Here is a 27520-nt window from a genome sequence, read left to right as displayed (position 1 = left end):
GATGGGTCCTGAGGACCTGAAGATAAATCATCTTAGTCCCAGGATGATGAAGAGAATTTTACACCAGCAAACACTGGAATATTGAGATGATGCTATGGAAGCTTGTTTTCAAATATCAGCTGGGAAGGGCTGCTAGGAAGGAGCCAAGGGAATTTTACAGGCTCCCCATGCAGGGCCTGAAACATGCCAGGAGCTGCAAGGAGGACAGAGATGTGGATTTGTACAACAGCAACAGCCCAAACTCCCTGGGACAGAACAACCCAGCTCCTGGGACAGAACAGCCCAAACTCCCTGGGACAGAACAGCCCAAACTCCATGGCACAGGACAGCCCAGCTCCCTGGGACAGAACAGCCCAAACTCCCTGGGACAGAACAGCCCAAACTCCATGGGACAGAACAGCCCAGCTCCCTGGGACAGAACAGCCCAAACTCCCTGGGACAGTGTGACAGGAACAGCCCAGCTCCTGTGACAGGAACAGCCCAAACTCCCTGGGACAGGAACAGCCCAAACTCCCTGGGACAGAACAGCCCAAACTCCCTGGGACAGTGTGACAGGAACAGCCCAGCTCCTGTGACAGGAACAGCCCAAACTCCATGGGACAGAACAGCCCAAACTCCCTGGGACAGAACAGCCCAAACTCCCTGGGACAGGAACAGCCCAGCTCCTGGGACAGAACAGCCCAAACTCCATGGGACAGGAACAGCCCAAACTCCCTGGGACAGAACAACCCAGCTCCTGGGACAGAACAGCCCAAACTCCCTGGGACAGGAACAGCCCAAACTCCCTGTGACACTGGGACAGGAACAGCCCAAACTCCCTGTGACAGTGTGACAGGAACAGCCCTGTCCCTGTGACACTGGGACAGGAACAGCCCAAACTCCCTGTGACAGTGTGACAGGAACAGCCCTGTCCCTGTGACACTGTGACAGGAACAGCCCAAACTCCCTGTGACACTGTGACAGGAACAGCCCTGTCCCTGTGACACTGTGACAGGAACAGCCCAAACTCCCTGTGACACTGTGACAGGAACAGCCCAAATTCCCTGTGACAATGTGACAGGAACAGCCCTGTCCCTGTGACACTGTGACAGGAACAGCCCAAACTCCCTCTGACACTGTGACAGGAACAGCCCTGTCCCTGTGACACTGTGACAGGAACAGCCCAAACTCCCTGTGACACTGTGACAGGAACAGCCCTGTCCCTGTGACACTGTGACAGGAACAGCCCAAACTCCCTGTGACAGGAACAGCCCTGTCCTTGTGACACTGTGACAGGAACAGCCCTGTCCCTGTGACACTGTGACAGGAACAGCCCAAACTCCCTGTGACACTGTGACAGGCACAGCCCTGTCCCTGTGACACTGTGACAGGAACAGCCCAAACTCCCTGCAGGAATCAAGGCTCTGCTTTCAGGGCTGAACTCATTGAGCAAACTGAAACTGTTTCCTCAGTCAGAATAAAAAGCAATTTAAAACATTTTGGGTTTTCTACACCAGGACACAATCCCCCCAAAAACCTTTCAAATCTGGACTGGCAGACCTGTCCAGCAGTCAGGGAAAAGTGGCCACTGTGGATTTGCCTGTTCCAGGGTCAAATTCCCATTTCCTCATCCTCATGCAGGGCCACCCAGCACTGCAGGGCTGGATTTCCCCTGCAGCAATAAAATAAAATAAAAATTGGTTAGGATTTGACTTCACAGCCAGACCTGCCCAAATCCCAGCTGAACATCATGGCCCACAGATGGTCTGGCTGCTCACAGGGTGGAGTGGCTTTTTCCTGGCAAACATTTCACTCAAAAAGAAAAAAAAAAAACAACTCTCATTAAGTTTCTTTAAAACTAGCATTAGTTACAAGCTTGGGAAAATGAGTTTCCCAGCTAAAAATATTCAGCAAGCAACACAAATGGCAAAGAGGAGCAGAAAGTTGGAATATTCTGTAGAAAAATAAAGTTGTGGGTTTATCTGGGGGTTATAATTAAAGTGAGAAATGGGTTGAGGGTCATGATGAGGAATTAGGAATTTTTAAGGATCTCTGTCATGACAGAGATTTTATATTTCTATTTATATATACACTAGATATTATTTCTATATTTTATTTTATATATTTATATATTTTATATTTTTATCTCTGTTTGCCCCAACTCCCTGCCCTTACTCACATCTCATTTCCCTCCTCCAGCCCTGCAGGGCACCAAAAAAAGGACTTTTAGAAGTCAAAAAGGTTAGAGAGGCCACAAACAGCTGTGGTTTCTTGGAGCAGCAAGAGGTGGATTTTAGCACCTGATTTGTTGCAAACTTCATGAGAACTCCAGGCTAAAATGATTCCCAATATATTTATCCCTATTTTATATATTTTTATATATTATTATATTTTAAATATTTATTTTATATTTTATATCTATATATCTATATTTATTACATCTTTTTATATTATATATTTATATTTAATACATTTTATTACTTTTCTATATGCTCTATTTTATATATTTTTATACTTTATGTATTTATATCATTTTATATATATTATGTGTATATTTATATTTCTTTATATATTTATAGTTATATATTTTACATAATATATCTTTATCTTTATTTACTACTTATATTTATATGAAATATATATTATTTGTACATTTTATTTTATATATTTATATTTTATATATACTTATCCCTGTTTTCCCTTTATCCCTGTTTGCCCCAACTCCCTGCCCTTACTCACGTTTCATTTCCCTCCTCCAGCCCTGCAGGGCACCAAAAAAAAGGACTTTTGGAAGTCAAAAAGGTTAGAGAGGCCACAAAACAGCTGTGGTTTCTTGGAGCAGCAAGAGGTGGATTTTAGCACCTGATTTGTTGCAAACTTCATGAGAACTCCAGGCTAAAATGATTCCCACATTAAAATCCACGGGTTTCCCTCAAGCCAGGAACTCTCAGTGCCAAGGGCACCCTCAGAGTTTCTGCCTTTAAGCAAAGAGGTTTCCCAGCACCGAGCCCAGCTCTGTTATTTGCCAAGGATGTTCTACTGAACAGTTCCTGGGGTTTTATCCTCACATTCCTGGGGCAAATCCCAACTTTCCTTCCTCTGGATTCTCCCTCGACTCTGCCCTGATGAGATCCCAGCTGGATCCAGCTCTGGAGTCACCCGCAGGACCTGGAGCTGGACCAGAGGAGAGCAGGGAGCTGCTCCAAGGGCTCCCCTCTGCCCTGGCAGAGCTGGGAATGCTCCCCTGGAGAAGGGAGGGATCCAGGGAGAGCTTCCAGCACATTCCAGGGGCTCCAGGAGAGCTGCAGAGGGGCTGGGGCCAAGGCCTGCAGGGACAGCACCCAGGGAATGGCTCCCAGTGCCAGAGGGCAGCCAGGGATGGGATCTTGGCAATGAGGAATTCCTGGCTGGGCTGGGATTGCCAGAGCAGCTGGGGCTGCCCCTGCATCCCTGCAGTGCCCAAGGAAGGATTGGAGCAGCCTGGGATGGTGGGATTGCAATGGGATGGACATTAAGGTCCCTTCTCACCCAAACTGCTCTGGGATTCTGGCATTTGGGACACTCAGAATCCATCCCGAGGGATTTTTATGGAAGTTGGGGATGGAAAAGGGAAGGGAGACCCTTCCTGGAGTCCTGAGATTCCCAGTGAAGCCCCCGGATCCCAAAATCCCTTCCTAGAGAGGAGTCGGGGTGGGGATGGATCCAATCCCAGGCTGGGAGAGCTGGGAATGGAGGGAATTCCCTGGAGAGGGAGACTGGGCTGGGATTTTGGGAAGGGATTCCCAGAGCAGCTGCGGCTGCCCCTGATCCCTGCAATGTCCAAGGTTGGACACTGGGGCTGGAGCAGCCTGGGACAGGGGGAGGTGTCCCTGCCATGGATCTTGAAGGTCCCTTCCAATCCACACCATTCTGGGATTCCATGGGCCTGAAGTGGACTTTTGCAGGAACCCCTGCACAGCTCTGAAAGCCACAAAACTGATTTTAATCCTACAGAATATATATATTATTATATTTTAAATATTTATTTTATATTTTATATCATATATTATCTATATATCTATATTTATTATAGATAAATAGGACAAAAAAGGACAGCAAAGCTCAGAGCCCCGGAAAGCTCAGAGGACAAACAGCTTTCCCTTGGCTCTCCTGCTCCCTGTGCCAAGTGAAGCAGGGACACCCCAGCACAGAGGGGGTTCACTCCCTGTAAGGCAACACCAGCTCTGCCTGCTGCCAAAAACGCCCTGGAAGGGCAGGAATTGGGAATTAATAACTGAGCAGCAACCTGTGCCTGGCTGCTGAGTTTTCATTTTACTGCACACAAGAGTTTCCTTGTTGGAAATGCTCTGGCCACCTCTCCACCAGGTTTTACCTGCCTGAGGGAAGAAATCACACACGCACACAAAAAAAAGAATCCTTCAATTATTCCACAGGCATCCCTCCCAATTCCACATAAGGATGGCAGATTTCATTTTACTGCACACAAGAGTTTCCTTGTTGGAAATGCAGCTTTGCTGTGAAGAAAGCCCTTCCTGGCCACCTCTCCACCAGGTTTTACCTGCCTGAGGGAAGAAATCACACACACAAAAAAAGAATCCTTCAATTATTCCAGGCATCCCTCCCAATTTCACATAAGGATGGCAGATTCCCCCCAGACAAAGCCCTTGGTCACCAGTGACCCCATCAACTTTCCTGGGAAGCAAAAGGCACCTTCTGAATGAAAGCAGGGATTTGGGGAGAAGAAAATACTGTTCCAGCAAAGCCTCCAGCCTGCCCTGCTTGCTTTGGAGCTCCTGGTGATTTACATCTGGCTCATTTCCACCAGCTTTGTGCCAAGAAACCGGAGTAATAAAGAGAAGGTAGAAGGAAAAGTCAGCTTTTCCCTGGAGACACTCTGCAGCCGAGCTGGCTGCAGCTGGCAGCACAAACCAAGTCAGCATTTTCCTCCAAAGCTGCTTTTCCTGCCCCAGAAGCACCACAGAACACGAGGTGCATCCCATGCCACGCTGGATGGAGCTGCACTGCCCTTCCCCTACAGAAATAAATCCATTTACTGCCCTCCCCAGCCCTCTGCTGCTCCCTTAAAAAGCTACAACTGGAAAAAAAAAGGAAGGCAGGTACAGATTGGATCTTTTATCCATGGGCAGGGGCTGAGCCTGGAGCAAAGGAGGCTCAGGGGGCCCTTGTGGCTCTGCACAAGTCCCTGCCAGGAGGGGATGTTGATTTTCTTAGTTTTTGTAGAGATGGGGTAATTGAGAGGTGTTTCACAAGATTTCATTCTATCATCAAATCTCGATAAATAGTAAAACTATTTCTTGAGATTGATAATAGAATGATTACTATTATTACTATAATAAATAGTATTTATATGTCATATATATAATAAGTATAAATACATATTATATATATTGTGTATATAAATTAATATGTATATAATGTATGTATATATATGTATATAATGTATGTATAAATAAATATATAATGTATGTATAAAATAATATATAAAATACATATATATGTATAATAAATAGTATTTATATTCTATTATATATAGAATATTACTATTTATTTAGTTTTACTATTTATTATAGTAATAATATAATAATTATTATTACTATAATAAATAGTAAAACTAAATAAATAGTAACATTCTAATTCTCTAAAATATCTAATATTTTTACAAAACCCTATTTTAAAACCTCTCTCAACAACATCATCTCTATTCTATAACCTTCCTAAATCAACACACCTTATCTCAGTATCTATATACAAATATACCAAACTACATACACTTTCTAACAAATTTTACAAATCCTTTACAAATCCATTCCCCACAAGGAGACAGGCAAGGGGCTCGGGCTGTGCTCCAGGGAACAGGGACAGGAGCAGAGGGAACGGCCTCAGGCTGGGCCAGGGCAGGGGCAGGATGGAGATTTTAGGGAAAATTCCTTCCTGGAACAGTGGTCAGGCACTGGAAAGGCTCAGGGAGGTTTGGAGAGATTTCCCTGGGGATGTGGCACCTGGGGATGTGGTGGCCTTGGCAGTGCTGGCAGTGGTGGGACTGGATGGATTCCCAACTAAAATGATTCCATGACTCCGTTATTTTATGGTTTTGCATTAAAGAAATCAGCTTGGGATGGGCCAATGCTGAACCGCAGTGGGGGCACCAGGAACCCCCTCCCTCCATCCCATAAACGGATCACAAACCCTTTAACCCTGACCTCCACCCTCCTGGCAGGGAGAAGCTTCGGCCAAGGAGAGAAGCTGGCACAGGAATTTCAAGGGGGGTGGATTTGAGGGAAGGGAGCTGCACTGGAGCTGGGATCCATAGAGCTGAAGGGATGTCCCTGGGCGTGACCACAGTGACAGAGCCACCGCCACAAGCAGGAGATTTCCTTCCAACAGGGGTCCAAGAGGGGCGATTAACACCTAATTAGAGGCAACTGTCAATGAGCAAACTCCTTAAAGGGACCCTACAGGGAGGATTTCTCTGGGATAAGTGGGGAGGCAAAACCATCCCCAGGATTCCACAGTGACCTGAGACTTTCCCAGGGAAGTCCCTGAGAGCTGGGAATAATCAGGAACCAGAAGATCCCCCCAGTCCGAGTGTCAGCTCGGGGCAGCCAGGGCTGGCTCCAGGAGCACTGAGGATGGAACTGGAGCCCTGCTGGTGGCCACACTCGTGTCCCTGAGCTGAAGCAGCAGATCAGACGCTGGCACCACTGCAGGCTCCCACCCAGAGGAGCTGTTTCCGTGGAGATGGGACACACCGGCAGAACGCAGTGGTTTGGGTACAAATCATCAACTTCTCAAACAGCCAGAAATTTCCAGTGTGCTTTCAGAGAAATATCAGAAGGGGAAAATACAACCTTTGCTTTTTCCCAGGTGTGCTGGCAAGGGTTCATTTCCTCTTTGGGGTGACTCAGGAAGTGCTGAACCTCTTGTGAAAGAGAAGCCCTGGTTGTGAAACCACAGGACTGAGTGTGACCCCAAACCTGTGCTAGACCTGACACCAAGCCCAAGATCTGAGTTTATTTTGGGGCTGGGCCTCATCATGTGATTTACAAGAATGCAGCAGGTCTGTCAAAAGCAGATTGCTTTGACATAGTCAAATATTTCTCTAATTTAGTCTTCACAGGAAAAAAAAAAAAAAGAATTATTTTAAGATGTGGCCTTTTCCCTCCAGGGGAGTTTGGGTTAGGTTTTTGTAGATTTTAGTGAAATGCTTTTTCACTTGCAGAAACCTCCCCAGTCATTCAGAAAGTGCCTCAAAGCACCTCAGCAAGGGTGACATGAAGCCCCCAAGGGACAAACATCCATCTCCTCCTGCTGGAAAACCCTTGGGAGGAGATGTTTGCACTCAGAGCAGATGCAGAGGAGGCCAAGAGCTGAGCTTTGGCAAGGGCTTATTCAGGGGGAAAAAAAATCTAGAATTATGTCAAGGTCTTGATTTTAAACAAGATAAAAGAGTTTCGTGGCAGGAAGGAGAAAGTGTCAAAGGAAATATTTTAAGCTTAAAATAAATGAAGCTTAAATTTAGCTTTGGCATGGAGCAGGTCCAGTTCTGGAGGCAGATTGCACATCCTCTCTGCTGCCCACTGCCAGGACCTTTCCTTGCCTGCCAAAGATGCTGAATGGACCACAGGACTGAGGGAGAGGATGCTGATCCTCAGCTCCAACTCCAGCCTGACGCTGACTGAGGGCAGAGTGAACTGAGAACTGCTTTAACAAACACTCCATGCTGGGGAGCTCCAGGAAAAACCAGGCCTGGAGAGGCTTCCCAGGACCAAACCGAACCCTGAGCTCTGAAACATCACAAAGAGAGGAAACCCCTCCAAAGTCCTGCTCAGGACCCTGACAGGATCCCTCCAGGGCCTGGAGCAGAATCCAGTGGGAGTTTTGCTGTCCTGCTCCCCAGGCCTCTCCAGCACCAGGGAGAACTGAGTTCTCTCCATGTGCATTTCCTGATCCCACTCACACCAAGTTTTTAACCCGTGGTTTTCAGAGCTGAGACAGCACCAACTGCTGGGAATCCAGCCTGGCCAAGCTGGGCTTGCACTCTAAACCAGGCTCAGAGCCCACAGAAATGGACAGTGCCACTGAAAATGAGGCAGCCCTGTGCTCACAAAGCTGCTTCAACCTTAATTCCCCAAGAATTGGCTTTTGTGCTTCAAATCCAAACTCCCAGCAGGAACTGCCTCCCACCCAGGTGTTTCCTGCTCCAACCACAACAGCAATAAGGTCTCCCCAAGATATTCTGGGGGTGATTTGTCCCCTGCTCTCACAGAACCAGAAAATTTGGGTGGGAAGGGATCTCAAACCCCTGCAGTGCCAGCCCTGCCATGGCAGGGACACCTCCCACTGTCCCAGGCTGCTCCAGCCCCAGTGTCCAACCTGGCCTTAAATAATTCCAGGGATCCAGGGGCAGCCCCAGCCAACCTGTGCCAAGGTTTCAGCACCCTCACAGGGAAGAATCTCTTCCTAAGATTTAATCTCAACTTATCCTCTGCAGTTTTAGGCCATTCCCCAGTTGTTTGTTCCAGAATTCTTTGCTACTTGAGCCAGAAGCTCCAGCAGTTCTGAGCCCTCCTGGTTCTTGCCTGCCAATCCTCAAAGAAAAGAGCTTTAAAACAAATCTCCAAACGCACTGGGATTTTTCCAGCACAGGTGGAGGAAATAAAGGCCAAGTGAATGTGGAAATTAAGCTTGAGATTAGAGCAATTCCTCTAACCTAAAGCAACACAGAGGAAAACCTTGCTTTGCCTTCAGTGCAGATTTCCCAGCACCCCATCTGAAGGAATCCACCAGGTGGATTTTTCAGGGGGGATCATTCCTGAGGCAGCTGGGGGGTTTTGTTCCATTCAAAACACTGTTAAAAATACACTTTTTTTTCAAGAACAAGTGAAATTCTGCTCCTCTGATTCCCAGATGCAGCAGCAGAGGAGGCACAGAGCAGCTCACAAACACTGGGAAATCAGGATGACCATCAAGCCTGTGGAAGTGGCTTGCACCCCAAATTCTTCCTTAAGTGCTGAGGCAGCACCCACCCCTTGGAAAGGCTCATGTGAAACCCATCTGCAGCCCTGGTCAGGATCCTGCTCCTTTGCTTAGGGGTATGTTTCCAACAGCTCTCCATGGGCTGCCAGGAACACAATCCTGGGGGATTTTTCCTTTCCTGCTCCCCAAGCACCCCCAAACTCCATTTTCCTTGGTGAATCTCCACCAAGGGTTGTTTTGCAGAGCTCCTCCCAATCCCACATGGAAATATTCTGGAGTTGGGGGCCTGAGGGTGCTGTGCCTTTTACAGATCCCTCCCAAACCCCAGAGGATGGGATTTGCTCCCTTCTCTCCCTGCCAGAACTTCCAGAGGGATCACATTTGCTTCCCCCCTCCTTGGCTTTGTTCAAAGCGTTTCAAAGGAGCAGCTCAGGCAGGATTTACACACAATTTCCTTGGGTTTTTAGCACAAATTCCAAACCTGACTCACAGACCTGGTGAAGTTACAACAACCACAACTTCCCTTTTTCTCTCTCACACGAAAGCAGAAAAAGCCCAAGTGATTTAGGAGCAAGCACCCTGGTTACACCCAGCTGAAGTTTATCAAGTTTTCCTTCTTTCCAGGTCACCTGCCACATAAAACCACCACAAAGCCACCCAGCAGGAAACTGCAGCCCAGTGCTGCCACAGGAAAAGGTGCAGGAGTTTCCTGCATGCCAGGGGTTTATCCAGAAATCCCTGCAGCAATCCAAGGTGCCACTGTCACAGCTATTAACCCAATTATCCTCTTCATCCTCGCCGTGGAATGAGGGCAATGGGGCACTGTGGCTTCCCCAGTGCATCCCATAAACACATCCGAGGCCCCAGGGCTGCCTGGGGACAGCCAGGCTGCACAGGTGGCTTTGTCCCCTCCTTTCTGTCCAGTGCATGTGGCCACTTCTATTTAAAGAGTTCATTAATAAATCTGAGTTCATCACTCAGAGCTTTCTGCCAAGTCAGGTGGATTCCACTGCTGGATCAGCCCTGAGAAAATACAAACACACAATTTCCAAGGTTGGGCCAGTACAAGGAGTTCCCATCAAGCCATTAACTCTGGAATCACAGGCTGCTTTGGCTTGGAATGGACCTTCAAACCAGCCAGTTCCACCTGCAGGGACACCTTCCACTACTCCAGGCTGCTCCAAGCTCAACCCAGCCTGGCCAGCTCTGCTTAGAATGTAAATTAAAGACTGGCACTGGGGCACTTAATCACCAAACCACCTGCAAAAAGTTCATTCATGAGCCCAGGAAGTTCAGGAAATCAGGCTGGTGCTTCCTTTAATCCAGCAATTCCTCCTGATCCAGCTCTGCTCACAAAAAGCCATTTTCAGGCTGGAGCTTCCGAGGGGTTTTTGGCCTTTCCCAAGGGATTTCTTGGGAAAGGAGCACAGGATTTTCCTGCAAGCTGAAGGTCTCTCAAGCACACATTGTGCTCCAGAGGAAGACATGAGAGAGCCAGGCTGGGTGAACAATGACCCCGCAGGAGCAGCCAAAGGCAGCGGCCAAGGAGGGAGCAGCACAGCCTGGCAGCTCTGGGTGCACCTGGGCACGGCTGAGCTGAGCTGGCCAGCAGCACAAACCCACAGCCAGGGCTGGCCAGCACCAGAGCCAGGGCTGGAGGCTGCCCAGGCCCCAGCACAGTGCCATGGCAAACACCTATTTGTAATTCATTTTTATGGTTTGCAGGCTTTGGAGATCCTCCTGGCTCAGCAGCTGCACCAGAAGGAGAAGGAAGAGGCCCAGGCTGTGTTCAAGCACTGGGGATTCCTCTGATTATGGGAAGCCTCTGATGATAGCAAGGCAGGGATTAAAATCATGGAATGGTTTGGGTGGGAAGGGATTTTAAAAATCATCCAACATCCACCCCCTGCCATGGCAGGGACACCTTCCACCATCCCAGGCTGCTTCAAAGCCCATCCAGCCTGGCCAGGGGTGCAGCTGCTCTGGGAAGCCCCTCTCAATACCTGACCTGCAACTCCCCTCTCTCAGTTTATGGCATTCCCCCTCATCCTGTCCCTCCAGGCCATTCCAAATCCCTCTCCCTCCTTTTCTAACCCCCCTTAAAGCACTGGAAGGGTTCATTAAAGCCACTTTGGCACAGGTGACACCAGCACAACCAGAGGAAAGGACAAAGGGAATTTTTTTGTAACAGCAGCAGCAGAGCAGAGGGTGTTGGTGGAGCACAGAACACAAAGTCCTGGTCACTGTGGCCAAGATTCCTCCAAAACAACCTCCAGGATGTGGAGTGGGAGGGCTGAGAAGGACTGGGATGTTTCCCTGGGAGAGTCTGGAAGGTGCTGTCGCTGCTGGAAGCTCTGGGAAGTGAATTCCCCCCCCAGAAGCACCAAACCCACCTGGAGAGGGAAAGCAGGACACAGGGGTGAGTTTGCATCTGCTGGGATCAGGAGCAGCTCATCCTCACTGCTGATCCAGATCCTGCTCCAGCACAGCTGCTCAGGCTCCATTATCCCAGCCCTCCCAACCCAGAGCCCAGGGCAGTGTCACCAACCAGCCATCCCGACTTCTGTGTCCTTCTATTTCACCGAGCTGCAGGAAGGAAAACTCACCTGGAGCTTTCCCCACAGGAATAACAGCACCTGGGGCTTGTCGTGTGGATCAGGAAGAAAAAATACCAGCAGGCAGTTTAAAATGGAAGCTGAGCTTTGGCTTCAGGCCTGGAATACACCCCACACTGTCAGGACACTGCAATTCCCAGCTTTTAGGCTGTGTTTGGGTCTCTGAAGGCAGAGCTTTCTCATAATTAGTTAAATTCAGCTGAAACTGAAGATTCCTTGACATCCTCTCTTTGAAGCACCATTATAGGAGAGACAAAGCAGCACCACTGCAACTGCACTAAAAACTAATTAACAGTTCAGTCGTTAGCAGGTGCAGCTGCCTGAAAAGTGGGATTTTGTCACCAAGTTTGAAGCGTCTCCTCCTTCAGAGAGGAGCTGATAAAAACCCCCCCGAGCTTTCCCCAGCACAGAACAAAAAGCCTGGAGCCGACCTCTGCCAGATGCTCTGAATTCCAGGTGACCCCCGGCAGAGGCAGGCAGCCTTTCAAAGGCACACATTTACCACAGCCTGCTCCAAGAAACCAGAATGAAGCAGCCTTGACACACTTGAAGCCATTTGGAGGACAGTATTACTAATGCACAAATAAAAAAATCCCAATTAAGCAGCGTGCTGCTGCTGCACAGAAGCAGGATGCTGCAACAACCGAGGAAGTTCAAATAAAGACAGCTTGGAATTCCAGAAGCAGCACAGTGCTCCCAGCAATTTTCCCTTGTGCTGCCACAGTGACTGATTTTCCTCCCCTTTACTCATCTCTGCCATGTGACAATTTTAGCAGAGATGTGGGGCTTGGAGGAAAGAAACAAAACAAAACAAAAACAAAAGAAGTGGGAACATTCCTTCCTTGAGATAAATGTACAGGGCAATGAGAGAAGTGGTTTTCTCCCTTTCCCACCCTAAACCTACACAAATCTCCAGCAGCAAGCAGAGCTCAGCAAGGCACAGTTTTTTGGGATATGGAGCTGCTCCATACACAGAAGTGGGCCAGGATTCTCCTCTTGGCCACGCTGGCAGCCCTGGATGGGACTCAACCCCTGGTCCATGCAGAATCTCCATGTCCTGTTACTCCTCCCTGCAATTCCACCTCCAATTCCTCCTCCAGGAGCTTCCCAAGCCAAGCTCAGATTGTCCCTGCCCAGTGGGATTAAAACCCCAGGGATTTCAGCAGAGGCACAGCCCAGAACCAGGGATGGGGCAGGAACTGGGATCCAAAACCTCCCTCTTCTGGCTCACGGGCTAAATTTAGCCCAGTCTGGTAATGACCTAAAAAGCAGCTGATGTGGGTTTCTGTGACGCCTGTGGCTCCTCCAGCCACTTCCTGAGAGAGGGATGGGCACGTGGCAAAGCCCTGCTGCCCCCTGGGTGCTCCAGGAGACCCAAATGGGAAATGTGGGCAATGCTTCACAGCTGCACCCCAAGGATCTGCTGCCCCCTGGGTGCTCCAGGAGACCCAAATGGGAAATGTGGGCAATGCTTCACAGCTGCACCCCAAGGATCTGCTGCCCCCTGGGTGCTCCAGGAGACCCAAATGGGAAATGTGGGCAATGCTTCACAGCTGCACCCCAAGGATCTGCTGCCCCCTGGGTGCTCCAGGAGACCCAAATGGGAAATGTGGGCAATGCTTCACACCTGCACCCCAAGGATCTGCTGCCTCCTCCAGGAGACCCAAATGGGAAATGTGGGCAATGCTTCACAGCTGCACCCCAAGGATCTGCTGCCTCCAGGAGACCCAACATTGAAATATGAGCAATGCTTCACAGCTGCACCCCAAGGATCTGCTGCCTCCTGGGTGCTCCAGGAGACCCAAATGGGAAATGTGGGCAATGCTTCACAGCTGCACCCCAAGGATCTGCTGCCCCCTGGGTGCTCCAGGAGACCCAAAATGCCAAATGTGGGCAAAGTTTCACACCTGCACCCCAAGGATCTGCTGCCTCCAGGAGACCCAACATTGAAATATGAGGAATGCTTCACACCTGCACCCCAAGGATCTGCTGCCTCCTGGGTGCTCCAGGAGACCCAAATGGGAAATGTGGGCAATGCTTCACACCTGCACCCCAAGGATCTGCTGCCTCCAGGAGACCCAACATGGAAATGTGGGCAAAGTTTCACACCTGCACCCCAAGGATCTGCTTGAGCCAAGTGGTTCCTGCTCCTGATCCATTCCATATCCTGACAGGATTAGGGGAAATTCCCCTTTCAGGGTTTTTTTTGCTGTTTGAAGCACCTTGTAAAAGAATATCAAAGCTTTCAGCATCACAGCCCCATCCAGCTTTTCCTGGGATGCCCAGCAGCACGTTCCCAGCTGCCCCTGGAAATAAAACAAAATCTGCAGAGGGTTATGGAGTTCACCCATCCCAGGTTTCACCTCTGGAGCTTTCCAAGTCTGGAGCAAACTGGCAAGAGAAACTCACACACAGAATACCCTGAAATGCCTTAATGGCACTGAACTTGGGGTGGCCCCAGAGAAACCTGTGACTCTGGAAGCCACCAAGAGCCACAGAGGACAATTTAAAGGACTCAGTGGTTACTGAGCTGAAAAAAACCTCCAAAACTCTTTAAAAAACCCCATTAATGCATCTCAAAACTCTTTAAAAACCCCATTAATGCATCTCAAAACTCTTTAAAAAACCCCATTAATGCATCTCAAAACTCTTTAAAAACCCCATTAATGCATCTCAAAACTCTTTAAAAAACCCCATTAATGCATCTCAAAACTCTTTAAAAAACCCCATTAATGCATCTCAAAACTCTTTAAAAACCCCATTAATGCATCTCCTGAGCCTGCAGAATCCTGCACAGCCACACTCAGCAGGAAGCCCCTGCAAAACTTTGAAGCCCAAAACGAAACAAACTTCAGCAAACTCAGCTTTGAGCAGCACAGGACTAAAATTTGCCTCTCCCGAGACAGAGAGGCTGGTTCAGGCTGAAAGCAGCCAGTTCATATGGAATTTTGGGGTGGAAAGGACCTGAAAGATGACCTGATTCCCACAGCTTCCCTAGAGCAGGTTTGCTGTGTTACAACACAAACTCTTCTCACACACAATTCCCACTTATCCAACCAACTCCAGATAAAAATTAACGGGAAAAAAGCCCCGAAGCCACATTGAGAAGAGGCACCAGGGCTCTCTCTCAGCACTCTGCCACCACAGAATCCCTGCACAAAGCCCACAACCCCATTTCTTGCTACATTTAAACAGGTGGAACAGGTCAATCTTTGCTTACCCCTCACTCTTTTCCAATAAATGCTGCTGAAGTGAGGAAAATTTCTGATTTTTTCCAGAGAAATGACATTTAAAAAGCTCTGGCAGTTTGGGAACACACCTGAGGAGCTGCAGGGATTGTTGGGATGCAGCTGAGGAGGATTTGACCCTCTGGGACACACCAGAAGAGCCAAACACAGGCCTGTCCTCCACAATCTATTCCCTAAATGTGTAAAACTGAGTTTAGCACCAGGATGTGCAGATGCTTTAAATACAGGTCAGCAAATTTCCCGATCTCAGAGCAAGAGCAAAGTTGTGGCAAACCTTGAAATGCAAAATGGGACCCTCCCAGGGACCAAAGGGACCCATTAGGGGCACATTCTTGCTCACCAGCTCATTTTAGGGGATCTTTTGTTTCATCTGGCAAGGCTCAAGTCTCGATTTTACTCCAAGCAGTGACCAGTGACTCAAGCAGGGCTCACAGTTGAACAGTGAATTTGCTAAAATTATGCGGGAATATTTCTTCAGTCCTGCCAAACCGGGGGTCTGAAGCACTTCCCAACCCTGTCACTGCTGGTTTTGGGTTTTCTCCACACTGGTTCTGCCTCCTGCCCAGTTTGCAGAACGTGGTGATTTTCTGGGCAAATTTTGCTCCAAATTGGGCAAGCATTTAAAAGAGAATTAAAATTACCTTTTCATGGTAACACCAAACAAACCACGGCAGAAACCACGGAGTAAAAAACCAGCGGATTCTGAGTAACCTGCAGCCTTCTCAGCAGCTGTGAGCATGACAAAAAGTGTTTAAACCCCAGACCCTGGGGCTTCCCAGGAGGCACAGGAGCTGAAAAAAGCGTGGAGCAGCTCCAGTGGGACAGGGCGAGTTAACACCTCCTCACATACCTTCCCTTTCAAGGAACACAGGCTCCGGCTCTCACTTACCGGCATCTGATTTCTGACATCCCAGCTTTCCAACCCAGCCCCGAGTGCCCCCTTCTCAAAGCACATTCTCCTGCTGGGATCTGAGCTTCCTCCAATATCCAGGCAAGGATTCCTGCCCTGAGCCAGGAGGATTAAATTACCAGCGATGTTAAACAAAGCACTGATCATTCAGCTTCCTTATTTCCACTGCTTCCCTCAATTCAACACTGACACAGCCTCAAAAGAAAAAATAAAATATATATATATAAACAGTGGGAAACAAAAAGTAGGAGGTGGCTTCAGGAGCAGCAAGGAATAAATCAGTGCAACCACGCTGAGTCACCTCAGAGATGTGACATTCCCAGGGTAACTCTGCACTCCTGGAAGGATTGGCCCTTTATTTCAGCCCTGTAGATTTTGGAATTGAGGATTCCCAGGCAAGGCCATTCCCAAAACCAGCAAAAATCAGCCCCTGACTGTGTTCTTACCCAAACAAAGCCCCTGCAGAGATGTGACATTCCCAGGGTAACTCTGCACTCCTGGAAGGATTGGCCCTTTATTTCAGCCCTGTAGATTTTGGAATTGAGGATTCCCAAAAGCAGCAGAAATCAGCCCCTGACTGTCTCCTTACCCAAACAAAGCCCCTGCAGAGATGTGACATTCCCAGATAACTGCTGCACTCCTGGAAGGACCGTTCCCTTTATTTCAGCCCTGTAGACTTTGGAATTGAGGATTCCCAGGCAAGGCCATTCCCAAAAGCAGCAGAAATCAGCCCCTGACTGTCTCCTTACCCAAACAAAGCCCCTGCTGGTTTCCAAACCTGGCTCTGTGTTTAGAGAGCTCCTAAAGCTCAGCAGCACAGCCAAGGGGGATGGATGTGGGTGCCTTGGGAAGGGATCCCAGTGCTGCTGAGCCATGGGCACGTCCTGCCACAGAACATGAGCTCAGCACCAAAGCAGCCGGGGCTTTGTGAGCTTTAAAACCTGCCTGGCTGCCATGTGAGAGCAGGGCCAGCCCTCCTGGCTTTGGGGATCTCAGGGGGAAGGTCACTGAGTCTGAATTAATGGCATCAGACAGAAGAAAAACAAACCCAGTTTCAGTAGAAAGGAGAGGGTGAGGGAGCAGTGGCTTCCCTGATGGAGCAGCTTTCACCTGATTTAGCAGCAGGGAAAAACCTCCCAGCATTCCCAAAAAGGAAGAAAAAGCAAGGAAATAAAAGGAGAATTTAAACAAAGGGTGGATTAGAAAAGGGTTTTGCCTGAACAAATCAGTTTGGGAGCAGCCAGGAACCAAAGGCAACGTTTGGGCTGCATCTCTCACCAATTCCATGCCCTGTTCTCTCTGCCCAGGCACATGTGGGGCTCCCAGCCCTGGGAGTGCCCAAGGCCAGGCTGGATGGGGTGTGTGGGACACCCTGGGATGGGGAAGGGGTCCCTGCCCATGGTTTGGCTGGGAACTGGATCATCTTTGAGCTCCTTCCCACACAAACACCCCATGATTCCATGTCCTGCTCCCCCAGGCTCCTCTCAGTGCAGACCTCCCAGTTTTATGTTTTAAAAAGCCAAACACTCCCCTCCCCAAATGCACCTGCAAGCTAAACCTGGCCCTTTGCAAGCTAAAAAGAGACCTGGCTTCACAGCACTCACACTCCACTGAGCAAGGCTTAAAGGAGCAGCTTCATTTCCTAAAACCAAGAGGAGCCTTCGCTCTTAAACCATGGCCATGCCGATGATCCCAGAGCTTCAGAGCCCAGTTTTAAAACTGCATTTTGATTCAGAAACTCCTTTAAGAGCAAAATCACTTTCAGTCCCTGCTCAGGCAAGCCAGGGATGTGTTCTCATGCAGCTCTCCTGCTGCAGAACTCGGGAGTCTCCTCGGACACAGCCTCAGAGCAGGCCTGGACCTGCCAGCACCAAGACAAAGCAAAGCACCACAGCCCACAAAAGGGAAAAAAAAAAATTGCCAGCGTGGTTAAGTTAATAATTTATCAATCTTTTCAACTTTGCATCCATTAATCTACCACGGTGGAGGTTAATCCAGGACACTCAGGCTCAGTATCACACACTGGATTTTACTTTTTCAGGGGGTTATGCTTGGAGCTGATCCTACCCCAAAATCTGTTTTATCAAAACTCCTGTGTTTTACAGCCAGCCAGTGTCTGTCCCTGGTGCTAACATCCCAAGCTCACCTTCCCATCTTCCCATGCCATTCCTGGCTCCTCCTCTCCCAATCCCATTCCTTCATCATGCAGGGCAGCACCTCACCCCTGCCCTTCCCTGCCATCCCACAGCCCCAGCAGTGCCCACAAACCGCGCTGTGACACAGCTGTGACACTGAGAAGGCAGCAAGGACCTGCACAGCTCTCATTTCCACCCCTGTCACTGCTCAAAGCCAGGCAAAAGCCCCCTGGAATTTTGGCAAATAATGCAAAATTTATTTAATAATCAACTGTCAGCTTTTAACCGCTCACAGGGAATGACACAAAGCCTCCAGGGTGAAGCTCCTCTAAAAGGCAGCAAATGTCATCAATGTAGACTTTTCCCCAAGAAAACATCAACAAATTCAAAACATTTTTAAGGAAATAACACCAAGAACCCCCAAACAATTAAAGCCAGAGATTGCAAAACCTTTCCGAGTTGTCCACCCAGACGCTCTATTTGCACAATCCTTAACAAAAAACCATTTTCTGCTGTTTTCTTGCAGTGATTCCAAGGAAAGCAAGCACAGGGAAATGCAGCAATTTCTGGAAAGCAGCATCTGACCCTCAGCAAAACCAATCCAAAATGGCTCTACCCCTTCCTGAGGCTGAGTCACGAATATCTGGGAGTCTCCATCACCTCCTGGATGTGGACCATGGATCATGCAGGATCCCAGCCCTGCTCTGCAACTCCCAGTTTAAAGGGATTCATTGCACAGAGCACCAGCTCCGTTTACAGATGATCCCCCCTCCACTGCTCTGCAGCATCTCGTGCCAAGTGATCTGGGAGTGGTTTGGCTTCTCCTGGAAGGCTGCACCAATCTGCTCCAGGGAATCACTGAAGTGATTTAAGATTAGAGGATGGCTCTTGGAAGCTGCAAAATAAAACAGTGGCCAAGTCCTGAATCCAGAACCAACCCTATCATTACTGGATACACAAGAAGCAGCAAATCACTGTTTTCCAAGAGATTAAATCCACCCTCAACCTCAGGCAGATCTTTAGGGAGGCTGAGGAGCTGGGAAGAGCTGGGGAGTGAAGATGAGGAGGCAGCAGCTGGAGGTGAGGGGTCGTAAAGGCGATGGGATGAGTGTCACAGACACATTTTATCAAAAATCCTTTCCTGAGGATTTCTCCTCCTGAGAAGCTGAGAGGCCTCAGGAACACAATGTAACCAATGGCTATCTGCTGCTGTGGAATGCAACAGGTGCATCTGGGATTGGGCTCATGGGGTTGTTTCTAATTAATGGCCAATCACAGTCCAGCTGGCTCAGACTCTCTGTCTGAGCCACAAGCCTTTGTTATCATTCTTTCCTTTTCTATTCTTTGCCAGCCTTCTGATGAAATCCTTTCTTCTATTCTTTTAGTATAGTTTTAATGTAATATATATCATAAAATAATAAATCAGCCTTCTGAACCATGGAGTCAGATCCTCATCTCTTCCCTCAGCCTCAGACCCCTGTGCACACCAGCACAGATGAGGGGGGACAGCAGATGGAAATCCTGGGAAGAGACAGCCTTGGTGATGGGACAGGGAATCCTGCCCTCCTCTGCACTAACCAGCACTCCAGGGGCACCCTCACCCAGGCACAACCAGCTCTGAGCACCCCGAGGAGGTGAAAAAAAGGAATAAAAGCAGCAGGGAAAAGTGAAGTGAGACCCAGCACCAAAAGCAAGTGAGCCCATGTCCCTGGGATGGGCTGGGGGATCCATCCCATCCCAGAGCTCACCTGTGGGAACCCAGCACATCCCTCTGGCTGTCCTGGATGGCCCAGACCCTGCCAGGGGCTCAGAGACCCTGGCACAGAGCCCAAGACCCCTGTGGTTCTGATTATGGAGCAAATGGAGCAAATCACCAACCTTAGATGGAGATCTGCAGGCCATGACAGTGCAGTGGAATAACAGTGATAATAGTGATAATATCATGGGGTGGAAAAGTAGATTTTGGGGTTTCTGGTATGGGGGTTCAGGGGGCAAGATGGAGGAATCTGGGCATGTCCAGCCTTTCTCCTTCTTCTTCTTGGCCTCCATCTCCTGCTGTGATGGTGGCACTTTTGGACTGGTTTAAGGTAGAAGCTCAGTGTCTAACACAGGGGATAGGTACTGGGAAGTTATGGTAAACATTGCACAGGTAGTTTTTAGTACAAAGACACAACACAGCCCCAGGGGCAGGCAGAGTGCCTCTGTCTGTCCTGCTGGATGGACCTCAGCTGGACAGGAGAAAGAATTTTCTAGATAAGGAACAATGACCAACCTTGAGACCAAGAAATGAAGAGCCCTGACTCCTTCTTCAAGCACCAGGCTGGGAAAAGAGACTCTGTGACACATCTTGGGGTCACTGTGAGCAGCTAAACCCCAACACTCACCAGAGGCTCCTGCTGGGAGGGGCCCACAGGGGCTGCACAGCAGAGATGCCGAGGTTGGGTGATCCCTCAGTCACCAGGGCTCTGTTCTGCTGAGGAGACACAAAGAGCAGGGCTCTGTGCTCATGGCTCCAGACATGCATGGACCAAACCCCCAGGGAAACGGAGGCACTGAAAGGAGGGGAGTGAATGCACACAGGAAGACACAAAGAAGAGCTGAGCTCTGATACTCACACCCACATCTATAATTCACGTCTCATATTTGGAAAATAAAAATGTTATTCAGCATTTCTGCTGCCAGGATAAAGCCCAGGACAGCAGGAAAATTCAGGCACTGCTGCCTCAGAGTGGGATCACCTCTGACTCAAGCAGACAGTGAAGGCAGGAGGAGTTGGGCTGGGAATCTGCTCCATATGGGAGCCTGTCACTTGAACTGGGGGCTCTCTCCTTCCTCCCTTCCCAACAGCCTGGGATGAGTTTATCCCAATCCAAGCACGGTTGCAGGAGGGCAGCGAGCACCAAGAGGTGCTGAGGACATTTGGTGACGCTGCACCCAGCTCTGGGGGCTTCCAGAGGCACCTCCCCTCCCCAAGAGCCCCATTCCTGCTGCTCTGCCTTGATGGAAGGGGAAAAACCAGGAAACCAACAGGGGAAACGCCTGTCAAGGCTTTCGATCTAGCAATGAAACCTAGAATAAATAATAAATAAATGTTTCCTAGGATAAAGAAACAAAGAGGGGGAACGTCTACCAAGACTTGAAATTTAGGGGAAAAAAAGAAGAATATAAAGAGGGGGAAAGTCTGTTGAGACTTTCAGTTTAGGAATAAAACCCAAGGAAATAAAGAGGGGAAAAGTCTATCAAGACTCAAAATTTAGGGGAAAACAAAGAGGGGGAAAAGTCTATCAAGACTCGAAATTTAGGGGAAAACAAAGAGGGGGAAAAGTCTATCAAGGCTTTCAATCTAGGAAAAAAAATCCAAGGAAACAAAGAGGTGAAAAGTCTATCAAGACTTGAAATTTAGGGGAAAAAAAGAAGAATATAAAGAGGGGGAAAGTCTGTTGAGACTTTCAGTTTAGGAATAAAACCCAAGGAAACAAAGAGGGGAAAAGTCTATCAAGACTCGAAATTTAGGGGAAAACAAAGAGGGGGAAAAGTCTATTAAGAGTTGAAATTTAGGATGAAAAAGAAGAAAACAAAGAGTGACAAAGTCTATCAAGGCTTTCAATCTAGGAAAAAAATCCAAGGAAACAAAGAGGGGGGGAAAAGTTTATCAAGACTTGAAATTTAGGGTGAAAAAGAAGAAAACTAAGAGGGAAAAAGTCTATCAAGGCTTTCAATCTAGGAAAAAAAACCAAGGAAACAAAAAGGGGAAAAGTCTATCAAGAGCTGAAATTCAGGGGAAAACAAGGGGGGAAATTCTTTGAAGACTTGAAATTTAGAGGAAAAAAAAAAAAAAGAAAACAAAGAGGGGGAAATTCTATCAAGACTTGCAGTTTAGGAATAAAACCTGAGGAAACAAAGAGGGGAAAAAATCTATTAAGAGTTGAAATTTAGGGGAAAAAAGGAAGAAAACTAAGAGGGAAAAAGTCTATCAAGGCTTTCAATCTAGGAAAAAAACCCAAGGAAACAAAGAGGGGAAAAGTCTATCAAGACTCGAAATTTAGGGGAAAACAAAGAGGGGGAAAAGTCTATTAAGAGTTGAAATTTAGGGGGAAAAAAGAAGAAAACAAAAGGGAAAAAAGTCTATCAGGACTTGCAATTTAGGAATAAAACCCAAGGAAATAAAGAGGGGAAAAGTCTATCAAGAGCTGAAATTCAGGGGAAAACAAGGGGGGAAATTCTATGAAGACTTGAAATTTAGAGGAAAAAAAAATAGAAAACAAAGAGGGGAAAAGTCGATCAAGACTTGAAATTTAGGGTGAAAAAGAAGAAAACTAAGAGGGAAAAAGTCTATCAAGGCTTTCAATCTAGGAAAAAAACCCAAGGAAACGAAAAGGGGAAAAGTCTATCAGGACTTGAAATTTAGGGGGAAAAAGAAGAAAACAAAGAAGGGAAAAGTCTATCGAGATTTGCAGTTTAGGAATAAAACTCAAGGGAACAAAGAGGGAAAAAGTCTATCAGGACTTTTAGTTGAGGGAGAAAAAATCCAAGGAAGCAAAGAGGAAAAAGTCCATCCAAAGTTTCATTTTACCCCCTCAGCTCCCAGACTGTCTGCTCCTCCAGGAACAGGGCAGGACAGGAATTCAGGGTGAGTTTGAAGGAGAAATTGATTAAAAAACCCCCAAAACATTAAAAAAACCCCAATCATCATTGAATGCCAGTGCGTGACGATGAGCAGAAGCAGGACAGAACACTCCTGTGAAGATTAAATGTAATTTTCCCCTGGAAATGAAACAATGCAGGGCCTCAGTGAGGGGCATCTCCTGCTTTATCCAAAACCTGGGACCTGCCAGGGTGTGCAGGGCTGGGGGCTCAGCTCCCAGCTCCCATTATCAGCTCCTGCTGCCCAGAAATGCTGAGTATGTGGGAGTCACCCCGGGAGGTGTTTCCAAAAGCTCACCAGGATGGTCCAATAGTCCTGGTGACACCTAAAACCAATCCCCTACTACAAACCCCAGCCCAGCTTCCCCAGGAAAGGCAGGAAAAGCAGCTGGCACAGCCTCCTGGACCCAGCGCAGGGGAGAGCAAGGAGATCATTTGACAGGGAATGTTTGTTTTCCTGAAATCCCGTGCTCGCTTTTGGGGTTTTTAAACTGTTACAGCAAAGAAAAGGCCTCTAGAATTTGTTTAATCAGCATTTAGTGCCCAAATGCCTCTTCAGAACTGGGAATCTGGGAAGCATCATCCTGCCAGACTCCTCCTCAGTATTCCAAAAACTCTGCTCTGAGTCTGGGGAATGAGATGGGGAAATAATTAAAATTACCCCTATTTTTTATTCTTTTAAGCAGGGCTGGGATGTCAGGCTCCACCAGGCACTCTGCTCCAAGCAGCCCTAAGCAAATCCACATTTCCCAGTTTGAACTCCATGATTAAACAGGTGCACTTGGCTTCCAGGCCTGCTCGAGGAGCCCCAGCTCCCAAATCCTGCCCTCTGTCAGTCCAACTGACAAAGCAACAAAGGGAGAGGGAACTTCCAGCTCCAGCCAATTTTTTGGGAAAAAAAACAAAAAACATCCAGCCACCAGCAAAGGCTCTGAATTCTGCTCTAAAAGCAGCAAGATGATACCCTTGGAAGTTGTCATTTAGGCAACAAAGATTATTTATTTTCCTCCAGTTGGTTTGGTTTAGGCAGAGATTTATGGATGATGAGTTCTCCTAAAGACAGGCACCACCTCCCAAGCCACGTTTACCTGATTTGATTTATAAAGCACCACCTGTGACAGCATTTCTGGGAAAAGGGGGGGCTCTCCCAGTTCTGGGAAGGGGCTGCTGCCAGGTCTTTGTGCATTTTGAAGCATCACCACACGATTCCACTCATCCCTGGAGACCTCATTAAAACAGAGCCCCAGAAGTGGGGCAGAAAGAAGCGTAGCCTGACATTCGAAAATTTACATTCAAAGTTTCCAGAAATATCAGTCCTTTAAAACAAAACAAAAACAAAAAACCCCAAACAAAACCCCCCAAAAAAAAACCAACAAAGCCCCACCAAACCCTACCAAAACAAGACATTCCAGTGCACAGGCTCTTCCCTGGGGACAGGCCAAAGAGAGCAGAGCCACGTGACCCCGCGATTGCTCAACGCCGCTCTTGGAAGGTGTTCAAGTGGGATGAGAAGTGCCATGTAAGCCTATAATGAGCAGAAAAAGGAATTTATCCCAAATGTAAACTCCGTCCTACCCTTTGCCTCCACGGAGCAAACACGGCCGGGGGAGTTTGGAGATTACAAAACGCTCTGCAGGTAAACTAAGGAGCTTTGTACCTTTATTCTCCTTGACTCAGGACGGGCCTAAAATTAGCAGGGAGCGCGAGGCTCCGTGAGCTACGCTCCCAGAGCCCCGGCTCTGCAAAGCGGGCAGCACAGGGAGGCTCAAACAAAGCTGCCCACTATTTATAATTCCTTTCAGGCACAAAACAGGGTGACACTTCCCTTTTCCAGCTCTGACGCTTAAAAATAGAGCTTGGGGACTACGAGGCAGCCAGCAGCGTTTCTCCACAAAAGGAGGAAAATAAATCAGCACTAAATAAACTCGCGGCCAAGGGGAAGCTGCGAGCGCAGCGCAACAATGAACCCCGGGGCTGGAACGGGAAACGGCTCCGGGGGTACGGGGCTGCCGGGGTGGGTCCCCCATGGGTGTAAACAGCCCGGCAGGGGCACCCCTGGATCAGCTGCAGCCTCGCTCCGCCCCGGGCCCGGTTTCCGGGTAGTAACAGAGCAGCCAATCCGCGGAGTTGCGAGAGCTCGAGGCCTTTTCCCTGCAAGCAGAGCGCCGGGGCTGGCACTCGCCCCAAAGCCGGGGGGAACCACAAAGGGGAGCCCCTGTTCTGCCATCCCCAGGGTGGGAGCTGCCCAGAGGGGCCTGGCCTGAAGGCCCAGGGCTTCCCAGTGGGAGAATCTACACTTCCAGGCCGCTGGTGAGGTGTTTTGGGGAGCACAGAGCCTTCCTACAAACCCCTGCTCTGAAGGGTCACGGGTCACCCAGGAAACTCTGCCTGGAGCCCCCCAAAAAGGGGAGGAGGGATCGTGGCTCTCTTTTCCCAGCCCCAGCAGCACAAACCCGGCCTGGAGGGAGACAATGAGTGCCGGGGAGTTGGAGCACATCCTGGCCCGGGAGATGATTAAACATCAGCTGCACACATCCCCGCAGAGCTCTGCCCTTCCTGCAGCCCCACCGAGAGAGAGCAGGCACCTCTCCCCTCCCCTCCTCACAAAGAGGCAGCCACAAAAGGACACGGACGTGGTAGGATTGAAAATAGGAACCATAAAAAGACCTCGCTCGGCTCCTAAACCTGTCAGAGCAGGAGAAGGCAGGAGTGTTATTCACCCTGCTCGTGCCCCCTCCCTCCTGGGAAAGGTAGCCCTTGGCAGGCCATAAATCCATACTATTATTCTCCGTTGGATGAAGGGGATGAAAAGGGAAACTGTAATGAAAATGGCAGCAAAAAGGGGGGGTAAAAAAAAACCCAAACAAAAACCCTCCACAGCGACAAAACCCTGAAAGGCCCAGGAGGAGATGCCCTCAAGCACATTCCTTCAGTCCCTCCCCTGGGCAGCACCGCGACCCTCCCGGCTGCCGTGTCCCAAAGGAGAGCCTGATTCCAGAGCAGCTTCCAGAGGGGGAGATTCCCCAGGGAAGCTCTCGGGGCCTAGCGAGCTGCTCACCCCGGGCGAGTCAGGCAGACAAACAAAAAAGGCCGGGGAGGGAGGGAGGGAGGGAGCGAGCGAGGGAGGGAGGAGTGCTGAGGAGTCATCTGACACATCCAACTTCCTAAGTTTGTTGTCCGCAGGAGACCGACTGCTCTAACCCTCACCCCTCGGAAAACAAGGAAAGCAGAGCCGACAACGAGAGCTTTGCTTTTGGAAAAGCCACTGGGGTTCCTTTTGTCAGGGGGCAGAAAGAGCAGGGCAGAAACTGCCCGGCACCGAGAGGAATCCCGGATATTCGGGGCTTTCTACCTACCCAGCTCCTAGAAACACACAGCAAAGGCACTTCGCAGGGAAAAACCTGCTCTTTGTCCTCCAAAATGCTGCGATCGCTGGAGAGGCCGGCAAGGAACCGAACAAAAAGGGGAAAAAAAAGAAAAAAAAGGAAAAGAGGGGGGGAGGGGAAAAGGAAACAGAGCAGCAGCCGATCGGGTCGGGCCTCGGCCCCTCTTTCCAGGGTATCCCTAAGAAAGGTTTTCCCCCCTCGCTGAACAGCTGGAATTCCCGACCCTCCTCCCGGTGCGATTAAGCATCGATCGCAATTGGCGGAGTCTGACATGTGTGTAACTTTAAACCCCCGGATAAAAATAGCTCCGATTCGAGCACCATCAGGACTCATTTCCTATTTGCTTCAAAACAGGGCGAAAAATACACCGAGAGCAGCTTTGTGGGGAGAAAGGCGCTGCGAGAACGTCAGACAAGTTTCCTTCGATAAGCCACAAACAGGAGCGCTGCTGCTGCTCCTCCCTCCCCCCCCCCCTTTCCAAAAAAACACCACCAAATCCAGATAAGTTTGTTTATCTCTCTCTGGGAACTAAATCAGACCCGTTTCTCGACCCCTGAGAACAGCAGGGCAGAGTCACCAGCCCTGAGTCCTGCTGAGGGAGGTCGGGCACGATCAGGAGACAGATCCGAGAAACATTTCATCCACTCTTGTCATTGCTACCCTTTCCCGGCTCGCACCGCCACCTTGTAAACAAAAACTATTAATAAAACAATCCCAGAACCGAATTCCCAATGGTATTTTTCAACGCCACCCACTCTCCAGACAGAGAGAAAAAAGGGATTCACCGCCCCGTAAAGGGCCAGGAATAAAAACAAGGAGGAAAAATATAAACAGATCTATGTAGGAAGAAGGGGAAAAATAAAAAGTAATAAAGCCTAACCAAACCTGGAGGGTTACATAAACCTCTTGGGAGACGGGCTCAGGCCCTGATGCCCTTCACCCACCCCTGGGTCTGCTGAGCCAGACCCCGAGGGACCCCCCCCGTCCTCCCCAAAAAATCAAATCCCTAAGCCGGCACCAGAAGCTTCATGAACTGCGGGGTGAGATGGGGGAATAAATAATAATAATAAACCCCACAAAAGCCTTTCTTTGGGCTGTGGCTGCTGGAACTGCTCTCCCCCTCCTGGCCCGCCCCAGGGCAGGCAAGGGGGGGTGCGGGGCACCCAGATTGGGGGGGCACCACGAGGGGCGTCTGCAGAGACACCCCCAGGGCCGCCTCTCAAGCCACAGGGGGGGAAACCCCCCAAAATACGGCAGAAGGGGGGGTTAGGCCTCCACTGGTGGGGGGGGGAGGGCAGATCCGACCCCCAGCTCCGGGCAGAGGCCGCGGGGCTGCGAATGGGGGGGGGGGTTTGGGGGGCGACCCCGGCGGGGTCCCCGGTGCCCCCCGCCCTCCCACCCCTCCGCAGGCCCGGCCCTGGGGGGGAGGGCAATCCTCGTCCCCCGTGGGCCCGGGGGGGGCACGACAAGGATACAGCTTGACCACGTCGGTGTCCATCCGCCTCTTGCCCGGGCTGGGGGACGACATGGTGGCCGCGGCCGCCCCCGGGGCTCCGGGCGGGCTGTCAGCGCCGCCGCCGCCGCGGGCCGGGGCCGCCCGGCGCCG

The 27520-nt window shown here is 49.4% G+C and overlaps 1 protein-coding gene across 1 annotated transcript in view; it reads right to left on the bottom strand.

Annotated features, from left to right (window-relative positions):
• UBE2H (ubiquitin conjugating enzyme E2 H) overlaps positions 1-27520 on the bottom strand; it is a 60247-nt gene extending 32727 nt beyond the window's left edge. Inside the window, exon 1 of the mRNA XM_066551088.1 lies at positions 27390-27520. Coding sequence (XP_066407185.1) covers positions 27390-27442 — 53 coding nt within the window. The 5' untranslated portion in view covers positions 27443-27520. The remainder of the gene's footprint in view (positions 1-27389) is intronic.

The sequence above is a fragment of the Molothrus aeneus genome, chromosome 5 (assembly GCF_037042795.1).
Source record: "Molothrus aeneus isolate 106 chromosome 5, BPBGC_Maene_1.0, whole genome shotgun sequence".
Lineage (NCBI taxonomy): Eukaryota > Metazoa > Chordata > Aves > Passeriformes > Icteridae > Molothrus > Molothrus aeneus.
The sequence above is the reverse complement of the archived record's forward strand: the minus strand, read 5'-3'. Positions and strand labels throughout refer to the sequence as shown.